The sequence below is a fragment of the Hevea brasiliensis genome, chromosome 7, assembly GCF_030052815.1.
Source record: "Hevea brasiliensis isolate MT/VB/25A 57/8 chromosome 7, ASM3005281v1, whole genome shotgun sequence".
Classification (NCBI taxonomy): Eukaryota; Viridiplantae; Streptophyta; class Magnoliopsida; order Malpighiales; family Euphorbiaceae; genus Hevea; species Hevea brasiliensis.
The window spans coordinates 92,718,040-92,736,187 of NC_079499.1; the positions used below are offsets into that span (position 1 = coordinate 92,718,040).

General features: G+C 31.0%; 1 protein-coding gene across 3 annotated transcripts; it reads right to left on the reverse strand.

The window, feature by feature from the left end:
* Positions 1-1,182: 1,182 nt before the first annotated feature.
* Positions 1,183-6,426, reverse strand: LOC110673092 (uncharacterized). 3 transcript variants are annotated; one of them, XM_021836110.2, is made up of 6 exons: positions 6,105-6,426; positions 5,244-5,479; positions 4,906-5,164; positions 3,403-3,582; positions 3,162-3,317; positions 1,183-2,741 (listed from the first exon to the last, which is right to left on the reverse strand). In XM_021836110.2, the coding sequence occupies exons 1-6, from the start codon at positions 6,132-6,134 to the stop codon at positions 2,574-2,576; spliced, it is 1,029 nt and encodes a 342-aa protein (XP_021691802.2). In that variant the 5' UTR covers positions 6,135-6,426; the 3' UTR covers positions 1,183-2,573. The 3 variants fall into 3 exon arrangements, with proteins under 3 accessions (XP_021691802.2, XP_021691803.2, XP_021691804.2); XM_021836111.2 differs by having other exon boundaries at positions 5,244-5,885; XM_021836112.2 differs by having other exon boundaries at positions 6,256-6,417.
* Between the last annotated feature and the right edge of the window lie 11,722 nt (positions 6,427-18,148).

The following is an 18,148-nucleotide window of genomic DNA, read 5'->3' on the forward strand; positions in this document are numbered from 1 at the left end:
TTCTTCGGTCATAATTTTATAGTAACAATTTATATGACAGTAAATTTTATACACACGACAATGAGAATTACTACTATTAAATTTAATATTTTTTTATAATAATTTTATTATATTTTAATAATTTAAATTTATAATAATAAGAAATAGAAAGAGCCTAAAATAAGGTAAAACAAAAATCCTTAAACATAGGCCAGTCCCAACCTCTTGTCGTGGTCAATTAAGAGGTGCAATTTAGTAGTGGGGTTAGAACATGCACAAGTTATTTAGCATTAGGCCTATTGGGCAACTGCTCAGAAGCACTGAATAAGGTTTGTTGTACACCAAGTAATGGTCTACTGCTCTTTGCTTCTAACTATGGGCATTGCCATTTCAGGTCCAAATGTCTAAAGAAAACTGGGCTGCCTATATGGGTTCTTTCTTGAATAAATCCAAATAATAAAGGCCAATAGTTAATTTAGAGCTTTCAACTTTATTTTAACAATCAATTAAATTTTTATATTTTAATGAAATTTTTATAATAAAATAAAATTTACTTTATTAATAACTATTATTAAATAATTTTTAATAATTAAACTGAAAAATTTTAATTTAATGATAAAAAAATAAATTAAAAAGAAACTAACTGAAAAAATACTATTTAAGGAGGAAATAACTAAAAAAAAAACTAAATTTAATTATAGTCAATTAATTCCTTGCAACATCAAATTTAGACAATTTAATCTTAATTTAATATCGAGACATTAAATATCGAGACATTAAAAGCGTATGACAAAGTCAAAATATCGAGACATTTTCATTCACTTTCCTGAATATAAGCATTCAAATGTTAATTATGACATAAAGCATGAAATAATAGAATAATTAACCATTTAAAATGAGAAATTATTATTTCATACTTAAGTTTTGTCATTATTAAGACTTCCATTCCTTTCCCTCTATTTCCCCCTTATTTTTGGCTCTTTCTCTCTCTCTCTCCCCCCTTTCTCTCTCTCCGTCCCCTTTCCCTCTCAATTTCTCTCTGTTTCTCTCTCTCTTTGCCATCATCAATTTTAGAAATCAAAATCAACACAATTAATCCAAGTAATGATACAGAGAGAGAAAGAAATGGAAGAATATATAGATAAATGGAGAGAGAGGATGGTAAAGGGGGCAGAGGGACGAAAGTGTTAATAATAACAAAACTTAAGAAAAAATAGTAATTTAATTCATTTGAAATTATCAAATGGAGGTAACATTTTGTAGACGAACCATACTTTACATACATTTTAATCCATTTTTCAAATTAGAAGGATGAACATGTTAATAATGATAAAATTTAGCAACAAAATAATAAGGCACCCTTTTAAGATGAAATTTTCTTTTTCACTTCCTCGTTAATTTCTTCTCTTCCACACCCCTCCTCTACCTCCATCGCTTGAGCGCCGGCTACCCTTTTTGTATTCAGTTGTGAAATATTCCAGCCGGCAGTGCAAAGGAATGATACAAATTGAAGAAGCTATGGATTGCATTCAAGGTAAAAAACAATTGTTTCCATTTAACCAATGTGCCCAGCCTCTTCCTAATGTTAAAAGGGCCTTATTAGGCTTTTCATCAGTTCTATAAAAGGCTAAACCTTTCAGTTGAACCACATATTATGTTAAATTGTTACTTCACAACAAAATACAATTTTTTTTGTAATAAATTTTAAATTTCCTTAAATTGATTTTTAAATTTAACTATGATTTAAAATTGAGATGAATGATACAAAATTTGGCCTTTTCTTCAATAGCTCTTGTCAATCCATAGCTGAGTACACATTTTGCCTTCAATGGAGAGGCAAACTTGGATGGCAACAAAGCGGGTGGTAATAAGCAGGTATGACGCAATGATAATAGAAAACATAGCTAAAACAAGCTATTCTCAATTCCTTAGAGCGAGGACTACAAATCCAGCAAACTAATTCCTACAAAGCCTCATATCATCTACACGTGAAAGTTATCCAAAGAAAAGGAATTTGAGGTTTATCACCATCTGTCTATCCCACCACCTCACGTGGTCAAGTCTCTGCAGGTGATCACAATTTGGCCACAACCTATATGAAATTTATACAAAATTTACCCCCATGAAGCAGACATACACCAGAGACAGCTATTTACAAGAAAACATGATACTGCTGAAATAATCTCATATTTGCTTGAAATTGATTAGCTGAAATGTACACTCTGTCCATATGATCAACAAGAAGATCAAGAAAAATGAAAAGTTTGGGCTCAACAAAGTGTTGAGCAAAAAGAAGAAAGGCATGCTCAATAGCACTGCATGGTCAAAATTTTTAAATGAAAAAACACGATCTTGTCACCTTGGACATTACATAGTTATGGTGACACCAAAAGGGAGTTCCTTATGGAAGCATTTGGAGGCGATCCCATCCTTTCAGGGTTTCTGCTTGAAGTTGCTATCTATAAGACTTGAAACTGCACCCTTAAATTTACAAGCTTAGGACTTTTAGCATTGCTTCACTAGCACCTCTGGGACAAATTAGTTGAAGCAGTATTCACATACACCATTCCACAGGTTAGTAGACTTTGAAAATTTTAATAGTCAACTCGGAGGAAATTTTCATACTCTGTGCTGGTTAGTGTCTTGTTGACATCTTTCCAGTTCTCAATATGATCCGACAATGGACCTTTATGTATTTTGACCTGATGGCTCGTTAATTCCATAAGTGGAAGCCCCAGAAATTCTTGAACATCCTTGAGTTTCTGCAGCAAGTATGAAAAATGAGTATTCAGACTTGCAGTTTCACATCATTATCAACAGTTGTAGCACTAACATACAGTAGACAATTTTTGCTCAAAAAAGAGGATCTCAAGATGGAAACAATTTCATGGCATATAAAAAAGCATGAGGTTTCAGACTTGTGGTGTACATAGTGAATATGATTAAAATAGCAGAACTTAAAAATAGCTTTAGAAAAATTTAAACTAAATGAAATTAGCAGAATTCATTTAGATATGGGTATAGCAAATACAAGAATACATTAGACAACATTTACATTTCCGCCATGATTAAGGTATTGCTTTGCAAATTTTAATATGATTGGATTGTGTGTGCTTATTAAACAGGTTATTCACAATTAGGACTTCTTCCAGATTTCAGGAGAGAATGTCATAATAACTTACTGTGCGGTTTTTCATGAGATCCTCATAATACAAAATGATGCGACGGGTGCTATTGAAGTATTCTAAAGCCCTGGCAGCCATTATCTCCATCTCCTTTAGATCAGCTATCAACAATGTTGAATTGATTCTAGGCTTGTATTTTGAAAGGGTTTCAGCCTGCAAGAAATTACAATTAAAAGTTAAAGATCTTGTGTATGCATGAAAAGTAAGAGAAAATTGAAAGTGGTAAGGAAACACTGACCTCTTCTTCAGAATGAACATGAGACTTGTGGGTTCCATTCAATAACTTAGCATGCCGATCATAGGAGTTAGAAAGAACTGAAACCATCCGTCGCAGCAAGTTTCTTCGGAACAAAAATATTGCAGATACACCCCTAGTATTGAAGTATTCTACTATATCTTTATGGTGCTCAATCAATCCCTGCATAAGTCAAAAGAGCTGACAATTTAATCTCTTTCCCTAGTAGAAAAAAATTAAGAAATTGTAAGACCGTCCTAATAACACCGATAATCAAGTTCCTTAATATACCTTCCCAATCTCCTCCCTTTCTTAGGAACAAGTATTTCTTTTTTTAGAAAAAGACTGACACTAAATTGATACCATCAATACAGCACAAAGATGAATACTTTCACAAACCACATTCAGCCATCCATTGAATGTGCCCATAAACAAGGTTGATCAAGAAAAGCCATAAAAATCCCCCTTTTGAACTGGTTAATAGAAAAAGATGACATATCTTTGCTCAATGAGATAATTGGCAGAAGTGATGCTACCAACTTATAGTGACCTTCACCTCCAAAATTACGAAGTGCTCTTTTTGTGCCCTACAACAACTGCTAAACCATAGATAGAGTAGATAGCAAACTAGAAAAGCTTATTATCAGTATTCAAACACCAAAAATTTTGCCCAAATCCTGCCTAGTATGATACTTTATATGGATTAAGAACAAATGGATACCCACTGAGAACAAATGGATACCCTCTAAGACCAAATTGTGCATCCCTACCAGGAATCAGCTGACATCCATGAACCAAAATCAGTGTGTCAAAATAAAAACAGATAACAACCCTCTAACCAAAAACAAGGAACAAATACTGACATTTTTTTTATGTTTTGATCAGTATAATTTATTGTAAAACCAATGCTCCACAAGAAGCTAAGATACATCTTTTTTATTAGATCAGGGAACTATCACAGATTGGCTATGAGGTTCATAAAATGTCGTAGAAAACTAAAACCATAACATCAGTTGTTGCTAAATGTCATTGTTATTAGTCTCATTGTTATTAGAAACAAGGTGTAACTGTGTCCCGTGTCACACCACATATAGAACAAAAGATAAACCCAGTAATAAGCTTCTAGCTAGTAGCAACCTATGAATCATAATACATTTACATTACAATAACGAATATAAAGGAGGTTAGGGGAGTGGGTTTGTCTATTTAGGAGTCTGAAAAACCATATTGTCTTGTTATCTTGTATACAAAATTCATGAACAACAAGAAACATTAATTTACTTGAAACTGAAAAAAAGTGTGCATGGTATTTGAGAAAAAAAAAATAATAGAATAAAAAAAAAAAAGAATCACTAAGACCGGATTTGATTCTTGGACTAATATGATGTTCTGGATAAAAATATGGTAACTCCACCATTTCACTTTCAATGTCATAAATCTTTTACCACGCAGAAAAGTTCAAATAAAACTTTTCATTATTAAACTACATTTGAATATTTCAGATACCTGATTAAGCATCCACTTGAAGCCAACCGCTGCTGAGCATTCATTTTTAGAAGCACTGGTGAACCAATCCAAATTGTAAAGTTTGTCTAGAGTCTTTATAATTGATGAAGCATTTCTCCTCCTATCCAACACAGAAAATATCTCTCCATTTGAGCTTACATTGACATGACTATTTAACAAGGTCTCAAACCATCCACTCCCTGATCTTTGCATTGATAGTATTGCAAAGTATCTGACAGGATTATGGACACATTCAGCCCTAAAAGCATACAAAATCATGAATTAGGCAAATCTTAATGAGTCCAAATTCAAAAGCAAAAGCAGAAGTTCTGAATTACCTGTTAAAAGTTTCAGGATGTGGGAAATGCACAGTTGGAATTTGCCTCTGTTTCGGTTCAATTTCAAAAGATGGCCTCTCAATGACTTGAATACCTTCGATTTTAATTTTACTATGGGTGCTAATCTGCTTTAAACAAATTGAGCAGATATAAACACCACAGACCATGGCAAATACTAAAACTATCATCCTTAACAAAATGGGAGATTTCTTAGGAGGCTTTATGATTATTGTATCCTGTGAAACACAATGAATACGCATGCTATTAATAGAAGAAAAAACGTGCTAAATAAATTTTAAAAAAAAAGCAATTATCAAGAAAAACTGCAACAGTATGATCTAAGTTAGGCATTCAAAACAGTATCTCCTAATAGAAGTCGGTGCTAAAAACCTAAAAACCACAGCGCTCCACCAGGCACCAAGGAAAACAGAGTGCAGAAACCGTAGAACTTGCAGTAGCCACAAAAGATAAGGCCTTTACAAAAGGGGGAAAAAATCACAATGTGGATTTAGGACAAAAAGCCAAAAATAAGCTCAGGAATCCAAGGCAAAACACAATAATACCCAGTATGAAACCCAGATCAGAACACGCAAAGTATTATTCTACAAACCCATTTCGCCTCATCTTCCATAACACATCAATCTATCACCAAAATGGAGCAATAATTAGAAAAAGCACAAATTATCGGGCACAAAAATTACAAGAAGCAGAGAACGAGAAAAGCATTATCCGTCATGAGCAGCAGCGTGTCATATTCCACACCCAGATAGCAAAAACAAAAAATTTCCAATCTTCCAAGGGAAAAACCAAAAACACAGAAAAGAAAAGAAAAGAAACGAAAAGAAAAGAACCAGTTAGCACCTTGTTGAACAAACATATATATTCAGCCATTGCAGCGCTTCCAGGAGCTAAAGAGCAAGAACCCAGAAAGCAAAGAAAAAAACAAGGTAAAGAGATAACAAATTATAAAAGAAGACTCTTTCCCTTCCTATCTCTCAGAATGTAGTCCTACCCATCAATCCCATCTTGAGGAGTGAGGTAGCGAGCGCAGAAAGATGCCAAATAGAACTTGACTGACTTCGGAGCAATGCACAAATGGTAAACGAACAAGAACCCAGAACTCTAGTGTAGCTGGCCGATGCTTAGTGGGTATATCAATATGCACAAGTACCGAAGGATAGATTGAGGTACGTAATCCGTAGTTTTATATAGCAATTTCAGTATATGCGAGAGAGAGAGAGAGGGAGAAAGAGAGAGAGAGGAACAGATGGCGTGCTCGAAAGTCGAGACGGGTCGCACACACCCACACACTTAGAATGCGTCAATGACTTTGACATTGGTTTGGTTTTCTTAACATTTGCTTCGTTACGTTGCGACGTTGTTAGTCTAGTTGACATAATCGAAGTTTCTAACTGGATAAACATTAAACCATCTTTATTTATTTTTATTTTTAAAAAATATAAATTTATTTTAAATAATCTAATAACAATTCTATACTAATTGTAAATAACTAAATAGTCAATTCCCAATACACATAAAATCCTATCAAATTAAATACAGATTTTGTTTATCACTGTATAATTATTTAATTCATATTGCTTGTGGTCCCAGATTATGAGGAAATTATATGAGTTCATTTCCTTAGATAATAAAAATGTAAAATATTAAAATTAATTATTAAATATCATTATAATTAGAGCGTATAAACTTAGAGAATAAATTTCATAATGATTTAATTTAATATTTATATTTATATTTATATATTTTTTTAAAATACTTAAATTAATTTTATATATATTTTAATATAAATATTTAATTTAATAATCATTAAATTCATCTCCACATCAATTTATGCTTATATTAAATGTAGCTTTATAATTGACATAATATTATTATTAAATACGTTGGGGTGAAATTTTAAGCTGGCCTTACATTTATGACCATGCGCGGTGGAGTTGGTCTTCCAGTTATTTTATTTAATCTTAGAATCCTAACTAGAAAAGCCTAGAAGGTTTGCGTTGGATTTGATTTTTTCTTACAGGAGGATAGCTCTTATCCATTCACTAATTTTTGTAATTTTACACTGCTCTGAGAAAAGAAAGTTCTCCGCTAATAAATAATTAATATTTACACTGTATTTGGATATGGATAAAAAAGAGTGAAAAAAAAATAAATAAAAAAAATAAATTAAAATTAATATTTTTTTAAATGAAGAAAAAATAAGGAGAAAAGAAAAAATAATTTTTTTTTAATTTAGAGAGAAAAAAAATAAAAGTGTGGGATTGTACATTAAAATTATAATATTATTATTTTCTAAAGTTTTTGGTTTTAAATATATAGGATAAAATTATAAATTTATCATATTTTTTTCTCTTTGTTTTACTTTTTTCTATCCAAACAAGAGTAAAAAAAATAACAAAAAAAAAATCTTCATTTTTCACTCTTTATTTTGCTTCCCTCCTAAAAAAAATTTCCAAATGTTAAAGTTTTAACATATTTTCTAAAGAATGAATTTTTATTTAGTTTTTGAATATATATACATATGACCCCAATATTTTTAGAGTTGAGTTACTATCAAGCCTATATAAAAAAAACTCTCCCAGTTTAATTTTTTTTTTATTTATAAGACTCGAATCAAATATCTTAGTTAAACGAAATCAAATCCTTTTCACTCTATCCAATATTTGTTGGTATTTTTTTATATTTTAATAGTTATATTAATGCATTATAAATTAAATAGTCATTTTATTTATAAGACAATTAATTAAAATCATGATTGACTCCTGTTTTTTAAGGAAAGTAGGGGTGAGGACAGTTGGAGAGGGACATCGTTGAAGTTGAAGAAGGCAATTAATATGGATGTATTAGAGTACCAAAATTGTTGCAATAAAGATTGTGGAACACTTGATGAGAAATGATGAAATTGATGAATTAACGGATCATAATGAAGATGATCATAGGGTAGGTCTTAAAAGCATATAGCATTAGAGTCAATTAAATATAAATTTTAGTAAATTGAATATCTAATTAAGTAAATTAAATAAATTAATTATGTGCACTGTCACATTGATTTTATATATATATATATATATATATATATATATATATATATATATATATATATATATATATATTTTTAAGTTAATTGTGACAATTATCATTTAAATCATTCAATTGAATACATATTCGAGTCAATTAAATCAATTTGAGTTTGAATATATAACATGTTATACTGATCATATATTTTAATTGATTGAACCTTTAATTGAGTAAATTGAATCAATTGGTTATGTGTAATATTACATTAATTATGTATATTTGAGTTAATTATTATTTAATTAATTCAATTGAATATATATTTGAGTCAATTGAATCAGTTTGAATATGTTGCATATTACATTGATCATATATTTTAGTTAATTAAGCATTTAATTAAGTAAATTGAATAAAAATATATTATTTATTTATATGAAATTAATTTTTTTGGTTGAGTAAATTAAATTTATTTGAAATTATAACATTAATTATTTATTTATTACTATATATATTAATTGAGTCAATTTAATCAATTTAAATTCGGACAAATCATTCGTTCAAATATAATAAAGTAATATATTTTGCATTGTTTTTAATATTTATTAACACATTTAAATAAAAATAATTTTTTACATAAACGTACGAATTCTAAGTTAAATTGTTAAAAAAAAAAGTAAATATTATTTCATTGTGAATCTCTCTATCGCTTGTAAGAAAAAACTATGATTAAAAATTAATTATAATGTGATGATTTATATAGAAAACAATTAAATGATGAAGATTAAGAATTAAAAAAAAATTATAAAAGAGGTATTTTCATATTTAGACTTGTTCAAGTTTCTATTCTATAAGCATTCTTTTTTTTTTTTCATTTACATGAATAAACTGATTTTTAATTTAATTTTCATGAATAAACTTTTTTTCGAAATTCAATTTACATGAATAAATTGTTTTTTTATGAAGCAGAGAAAAATAAGTTTATTTAGATGTGCATGAAAAGTAATTGGAAATATATTAAAATTTGTGATGTTTATATTGAGATGTGTATTTTATATTAAAATTTTATAGTTACAATAAATGCAACGTATATAATTTAAAATTTAAATTTTAAATATTTAAATTCTCGCATAAAAATAATTTAAAGGACGTTATAGTAAAATGATATTCTTTAAATCCTAATTAACAAATCACTATATTAGTATAATTGAAGTTTACGCTTGATTTTAAGGATATTTTAATTTTATTTTAAAGGGGTTAATATTTGTTATGAGATATTTTAAACATTTAAGATGTTATAAAATTTTTTTGATAAAATTTAAGTATGAAATGGTGTATTAGACTTAAAAAAACAGCTTTAAATCAATGACTTTAATCTAAGGTTTAAAGATGAAAGTGAGGCAGTTAAGCAGAATAGATTTTGACATTTTTAAAAGATACCAACGAAAATAAGCGGAGGAATGTTCTCTCTTATTCTTTTATAATTTATAAATTAATAAAAATTATTATTATTATTATTATTATTATTATTATTATAAAATTAATTTAAAAAACATTTTATTTAAATCAATTAAATTTATATTGAGGTACATAAAATGGGGACAAAATTGTTGAAGCCGACCTTGCTCTAGCGGCATGGATGAAATATTTATTTGGCCCCATCAGAAATTGGAGACTTGTCACCAAATTTGTTAGAAGTCATGCAAAACCTTCAAAGCATGCACCAGAATACCCGGCAAAAAATATATTTTGTGGGTTCCTTTGCTACTTACAGGACTCACACAGTCCCAATTTGGTCTACCCGACACAAATTTATATTACATTATACTATTTATAAGCAGTGGGAAATAAAAAATTATATGGTAATTTCCTTTCCAATAAAATCATTATCACTTGGCCCATATAAAAATTAAATTTTTTGGTTTCATTTAAATGGTCGATTTAATTTGAAATTAAAATCTTTAAAAGTTGGATAATCAATTTTTTTTTTATAAAACTGAGTTAAATTGATATAATGGTAAAACCAAATCAAATGAAGTTAAAAATATCAATTTGATTTGATTCAATTAAATGGCTCGAGCGAGCTACTTTCTCTGGTCTAGATGACATAGCAAATTTCCTCTAAAATCCTGGCAAAACTTCTCCCAAATTAATCATCAATTCATCAACAAGAAGCTAATCAATTAAAAGTACAATACAATCCTCAATTCATCAATAGGAACCAATCAATTAAATACAACATAATTCTCAATTAATTAATAGAACCCATTTAATTAACCCAAAGCAGAACAAAAACCCAATCAATTAAATACAACACAATTTTTATAAACCCAATCAGACTCATTCAACTTTAATAAAAAAATCAAATTGAAAGATAGATTATGAAAAACAACGCAATCAAATTGAAATTAATATGAAATTAAATACAATCAATGCACACACTATCCAGAAAATTCAACGGACGAGGACTTGTGAAGAATGCGAGAGAAGGGGAAGCCATGATTATTTCATCTGCAAGGTCGATTGTGGCATCAATAAAGATGACAGTGGCATGCAAATTTCAATGGTTTGCTTCAGTTTGGCTGTTATAATCCAAAACTGCTCTAAAGATTGTGAAATCATAGTTGTAACAAGTAAACCGGTTATAGTAATTGAAATGGATTTTTATATGCATCAAAAATTAAATGATGAATTTTGTACTATAAATTAAAATTTAGAAATAGCACTGTTACATAATTTTAAAATCAATTTTTTTAGAGATAAAATTTATTATACTATAATTTAAAGTAAAAAAAAATTAAGATCTTGTAATCCTGTTATTAATAGGAATGGCAATGGATAGGGTATTTACGAAAATCACCATATCCAAATTCAAATTCAATTAATATTTTCAAAACTCGAACCCATTACGCATCCGTTTAAAATTTATTATTAACTACTCATACCCACACTAAAACCGATTATTATAATCTAAAAAATATTTGAATCTGTTTAATTTTATATATTTTAATTAATAAAAAAATATTTTGTTTTATTAATAATTTATATTTTAAAAATTTTATAATTTTATAAAATATTTAAATTTTATTTTATTTAAAATAAAATATATTTATATCTAACTCAACTGAATTATAAAATGACGGGCTTGGATAGTGTATAATCGGATTTGGGACGAGTTCATATTTGAAGAACAATACCAGTGAAGAGTTTGAGCCAAGTTCAAATTTTGTATAAACTTGTTTATATAAATACTTAATTAAATATAAAATATATAATATTTTCTATAATAATTGTCACTCCTCAACTTATGGGTCGGACCTACACTAGGACCTAAACCAGCCTAAAACCCCTGAGTCCCGTAGTAAGCCTAACTATTTATTAATCCAATCTTAAGGCCCTTATTGAGCTCAATTTCAAGAAATCAACCGAACAGAATCCGGCCATAACATGGACCATCCAACGGGGGGTTTTTGACTCACCTGACCTGTAAGCACAATATATATAACAATTTGAGGAGCTCAACTCACCCTCCATAAACTCATAACAGTACTAATTCAAATGGGGGCTCAACTCCCTCATTCAACCCAATGATCATCCATGCATACTCATATGTCATGCTTACAATTCCAGTTAATTTATGCACAACAGATCCAAATGAATACATCACTAATAATAATAATACATGCGGAGTTCTAGAACAGAATAAAAGAATAAAATACAATTAAATGCTGATAGTAGACCTGCAAAGAAGAGAGCAGGTTAAACTCAATAAAGGACCTCCTGTATCCTGGCAAAATAGGTGAATAGGAGTGATTGTTCGACCCAGAGAGTAAAATATCAATTTTAAATACAATTTTTAAGCTAACTAAAGCTAATGCATCCTAAAGAGTGGAATGCAATACCTTCATAATTTTCAGACAAATCACATTGTAAACAATAAAAAGGTAATTTGGAGCACTCACACACCCATATAATATTCAAACAGTACATATATGGGAGCTGATTCCCTATACAGCTCTCTTAATTCAACCTTTACCAGCGAGTACATCTCAAGCCGGATTTTCTCTTAATAGACCAAATACGGGGGCCAGCGAGATCATAAATAATTACCTACTGATCCAAGCGACAATCGAATTGCCACGAAATGAAAGTACCTACATAAAGCCCACAAACACCAGGGGTTAGACTAAAATATTTATATTTACATATAAATAATTATTTAAAAATTAGAGGTGTTATATTCTCCCTCCCTTACAGAAAATTCGTCTTCGAATTTTATACAAGGCAGAATAAAGAATTACAAGATTAAACAGTGGACAAGTATGGGTACTTATTGCGCATGTCCTGCTCTAACTCCCAAGTACACTCTTCTACAGATTGGGTCCTCCACAAAACCTTAACCATAGGAATTTGTTTTGACCATAGCTGCCTCATCTGAAAGTCCACTATGGCTATTGGCTGCTCCTCGAAGGTTAGGTTTTCCTTCAACTCCACTATATCGGGTTGTAACACATGGGAAGGATTAGGTATGTACTTCCTAAGCATGAAAATGTGGAACACTAGGTGGATGTGAGAAAGGCTTGGTGGTAACTCTAAGTGATCAGCAACTATTCTAACTCTGTCAATAACCTCAAAAGGTCCTATGTATCTAGGTAGTAGCTTGCCTTCCTTCTTATAGCTCATGACTCTTTTTATTGGGGAGACTTTTAGGAATACATAATCACCCACTGTAAACTCTACATCCTTTCACCTAGGATCCACATAGCTCTTTTGCCTGCTGTAGTATCCTAGCTATCATCGTCATTTCACAACAAAACTCATACCTCAAACTACTCCTTAATCTTTTTCTGACATCTTCAGTACTCACTATACCTCCACTGTGTTTGAGTTGATATCTCATAACTTCCATGGTGCTTACCTCTCCTTCATTGTGCCCTAACATATTTCTTAGTGACTTCAGTCCCCATACCTCTGTTTCAACAATCTTTGCTTCCTACAGACATGACTTATGTTTCTTATCCTATAGTATCCTATGAGATGCTTTCTTGTATCACCTATCATAAGTATCTTGTTCGACATCTTTACTTGTTCTATGGCCTCATTGGTCAACACCTATGCATCTTCTCATTCCGATGATACTTCGAATTCCCAATTTACTTGTGTTATTACTAAGGTCCTCAAATCAACCCTTGTCCATCTTATGTAACTAGTTATATAGAGCTCTATCCAAGTGTTGAGCGTTCATATTCTATCTATTAATAGTAGAAAGTGGGCTAGGCCTCTTCTCTAACCTAACAAAAGTCTACGTATTCCTAAGCCATCTAATCAAAATAACTTATCATATCCTAATCCTTTCTTGAAAAGAGAGTTACTTGCCTTCTGCTTGAAATTTCTTACTATCTGACGTGCTTTCTGACACATTAGTACTGAAATCGAGGCTCCATTATTCCTTTATCTTATCATTTCATCATAATTTGTTTTAAACATTCCTTAGTGTGTCCCTAGTGTACTGATTCCTTCTTATCCTCATCATTGTAACCAACTCTACTGAGCTTTTCACCTATCCTTTAGATCTTATCCACTTTTTTTTTTTTCTATTTTTGCTAGTGTTGATATCTTTCCAACGTATTGTACTTATTTTTTAACCTTTGTCCTCTCTCACCCTTATGCCTTTCCTTCAAGGATATCCATCCCAACATCTACTTTGACTTTTTTTTTTTTTTTTATCTCTTAGTCCTATCTTGATTACTAGTTCCATTACTTTTGGGATTCTAACTTTATGATGGGCTTCTATCAGCATATCTGTCACATTATGTAACACTTGTAATTGACCCTAGAAAATTCTTGTAATACCCCTATTTGTATGGCCTGGTATATTTCACAGCTCCGGTGATCGGAGTCGGTCTGGACAATTAAGGGGATTAGAACCACACTTAAGACAACTAGATAAGTCATAAACATAAATAATTAGTAATTGTCAATTAGTTAAGTATAAATAAGAAAAACAGAACATAAGAAGTTAAACGAGCTGAGAGTCAGAGCGATGGGTGACCTTCTCAGGAAGGACTGCGAAGTCGATTTAAACTCAAATTTTGAACCGTAAAATGCGACACTGCGGTCCTTAGGACCATTACGAACATAGTGGAAAAGAGAAAATCACGAAAAAGAATTGTTAAGCCAGTCAAATAATTAGGTTAGGGAGCCAGAAGAAATATTGGATTATTTGCAAACCGGGTTGAACCGGCGAGGGGCAATTTGGTCAATTGACCCCGAGAGCTGACTCCTGACCTAACTGTCAAATAAAATCAGAGAAAAGAAAATTCTGGAATCGGGAATTAAATTAAAGAAGCATGGAAAAATAAAAGAAAAAGAAAAGAAAATGAAATATGAATTATGACATTATCCAAATGACATCATACATGATTTCAAAAATGCAATTTATTTAATTAAAGTTGACTAAGTCAAAATTTAAGATAATTAGATACAAAAACAAATAAAAAAAATTTTTTTGGGTTGTCTTCTTCATTTGGCCGAAATACACTCTCTCACTTCCCTCTCTCTTGTTTCATTTCTCCACCATTGATAAGCCTCACTAAGCTTTTGAAACCCTAAATTAAACATGATTCCCCTAAAATTCTCCACTTGAACCTCATCCTTGCATCTTGAAGAGTGTAGAGGAGCAAGAAATAGAAAGAAAATTGAAGAAAAGGGGAGTTAGAAATTGCTACACAAAGGTTAGTAATAAACTCTAAATTTTTTCTTGAAATTTCATGCAAATATGCTTAAAGTAACTTGGAAATTAAAGAAATGAAATGAAATTAATTATTGAAAGACCAAACTGAAATTTCGCCAACATGGTGGAGAGTGTGATTTGCATGGTTTGATTGATTTGGATGGGTATATGAACCTCAATTAGTTAAATGATTATGGTTAAAGGCATTGAATTGGTTAAATGCAACAATTAGTGTGAATTAGGGTTTTGGGACACTTAGGGTTTAGAGACAAAAATGTAAAAAATTGGCAAATGATGTCTTGGACCTAGTTTGAAGGGAGAAATGGTCAATTGTGACCAAATAGAATGTGTTAGAAGTGTTTGAACCAAAACCAAATTCGAATTCAATGTGGTCATGCTGCTGGCAGCATGACCAAGGTTCCTTTGAGGGACCAAAACTGAAAATTTACAAGTCCAATTGGTATGAGACCAATTGGGAATGAAAATAGACACTAAATGACACAATTTTCATTTAGGAATCATGCCCAAAAAGTGACCAAAACCTAGTGAATAAATTGACCAAATCCGGAAAATCACAGTCTACCCTGTACAAAGACCAAATGAACAGTCTGTTCATTTGGCCATAACTTGAGCTAGGTAGGTCTAAATGACCTAAAATTTTACCAGTCAATAGTTGAGATATAGACCTAAAACTTTTATGAAGAACACAAACACAAATTATGCCATTAACCAAGTCATATGGCCACCCAAAGTTGGTGACCTAAAACTGCCAGAACCAAAATTTGTCCAAAATTCTGGGTTAAGTCCAATCCGGCAGCCATGGTTCAAATAGCTATAACTTGAGCTAAAAAACTCCAATTGGAGTGATTCAAAAAGGAGAATAAACTTAAGACAATAGGGAACAATTTCTATGAAGAAAGATTTATCAAATTCTAACAGTAAAATGACCAATGGAATAATGCAACTTAAGACACCAAAACTGAAAATTTTCAAATTTACCTAAAAGACTTAGAATTTGAATAAACAATCAAAACCAATAAATTTAGTGACTAAAATGTGGTATGTGGGTGAAGTTGGAATTCCCATACCTATTAAGCCTTAGAAAGTCAACAAATTGACTTGAATAGTATAGTGAATAGTAACCCCAAAACACAAAATTTAAAGAACGTCGAGTTTAGCACATTAGAGCTAGGTATAAGTGAATGTAAATTTATTTTTGGATTTATGCTAAGTTATGGTACTGAAACACTACAAAATTGTGTGTTTCAGTTGAAAAGAACACCGAGAAAGAACTCGAGGAATCGAGTCAAGGCCAAGAGGCGACTCACTTGAGGTTTGTGCATAACGTATTATTTCTGTAAATTATTTTCTGCATATTGTTTTGAATAATTTGAAATAGTGAATTGTGACATTATTTATGATGCTTTAATTTGAATTGTTGAAAGTTAATTGTGTATATTTGAAATGGCAACGTTTAGCAAATTGTTAAGATAAGTTTTGAAACCACAGTATCATGACCATATATTTGAACACCTCACTAGCATGACTAGTGGGGGTAATCAGTTTCGAATTTTGATTCCTTCTCTGGATGAAGTGTTGTGGTGTGCCAGTAGAAGAGGAATTTGAATGGATATCCATATATTTGAGCTAGCTAGCCTTGTGATGTGATTTCTCCTGGCTATTGAGATTATATTTGTTTCGAATGGCATGATATAACTGTGGATTTTATGAAATGTGTTTTGATACTTCGAAATGAAATTATTTGGAATAAAATCTCATAATTCATGTTTTGTGTTTAACTCTCATGTTCAGTTCAATTTTTGAATAAATGTGATTTTAATTCTACATAAAGATTAATTTAGTATGTTGTGCACCACTGAGTCCTAGTACTCAGCGATAGCTGTTATTGCTGTCGTAGATTTAGAGACTACAGGAGCAGCAGACTGAGCTGCTGAGGACAGGAGAGCTACCTGCTGGAAGCTATCGGGTATAATTTATACCCTGATTGTAAATATTTATTTTGATGTTTGTGATGTACGTTAATGTATGGACATGTAAAAATGGGTCTTAAGCAGCTTGTACAAAATTTGTATAAAGTTGTAATAAAATTTAGTTTGAATTTCTTTTAATGTAAATTTTTGCAATGATGTATATAAATTACTTTGTCATTAATGAAATATGAATGGTAGTATTTTATTGTGAATTGAATGAAATTCATTAATGGTATTTGATGATTGTTAGATATTGGAAATGGTGGATTTGAATTTTGGAAGTTGATAAATGTGTTGAAATTGATTGAGATGATTGTGAATTTGAAGAAGTTGTTGAGAAAAATTATAGGAAGTGCTTTTTTTTTTCAGGTATTTGAAGAACTGTTTTCTCAAAATATAGATGGAACTCTGCCAAAATTTTTATAAAATTTGTGGAAAAATAAAATGGGCTAAAAATTTCAACTAGCTTTCAACTTTAATTAAATGTTTTGATACCAATTAGAAAATGCTCACCACTTATCAAAAGTAAGAAAATTATTTTAAAATCCCTTATAGGGTACTTAATGAGTTATTGATAGGTGAAGTTCGGTAGTTCATTAGGTATTCTACGGGATCATGTTATGCCTTATAGAGGGGTAAGGTGTGACATGCTTTAGTGGTATCAGAACAAAATTTTTGAAGTATGTTTTAACTTGAGAATTTGTGTCTTTCCTTGTTAAGTACAACTGCTCAATGTCCATATTTGTTACATACAGTGCATTACATCATAAATATGAACTAACAAAGGGAAATCTCCATGTGTTACTTGTTCAGGAGATACCCTAACTTCAGACTGAAATTGAAGAAGGGGATCGCTCAGTCGAGCAATTTGTTGAAGTTGAGGCACAAGGGGAAGCCCCAGCTCTACAAAACGTCAGTGGGTCAGTAGCACCATCCCCACAAATGCTGCAGTTTCCTGCATAATTCGCACAGCAGATGGCTATGATGTTTCAACAAATGGCTAGGGGTATGCCTACTCAAGCTCCACCCCATACACCTGTGACACAACCACTGCCTCCAGTCAGACAATATGATAAGTTATTGAAGTATGGGGCTACTGAATTTAAGGGTACAGTGGACCCTTTAGAGGCAGAGCAATGGCTTGAAAG

Excerpts from the sequence above, each read along its gene's own strand:
- LOC110673092 (XM_021836110.2), bottom strand. The coding sequence starts at position 6,134 with ATGGCTGAATATATATGTTTGTTCAACAAG. Across the intron at positions 3,583-4,905 it reads TCAAGTGGATGCTTAATCAG|GGATTGATTGAGCACCATAA; the intron begins GTATCTGAAATA and ends TGACTTATGCAG. Across the intron at positions 3,318-3,402 it reads ATGTTCATTCTGAAGAAGAG|GCTGAAACCCTTTCAAAATA; the intron begins GTCAGTGTTTCC and ends AATTTCTTGCAG.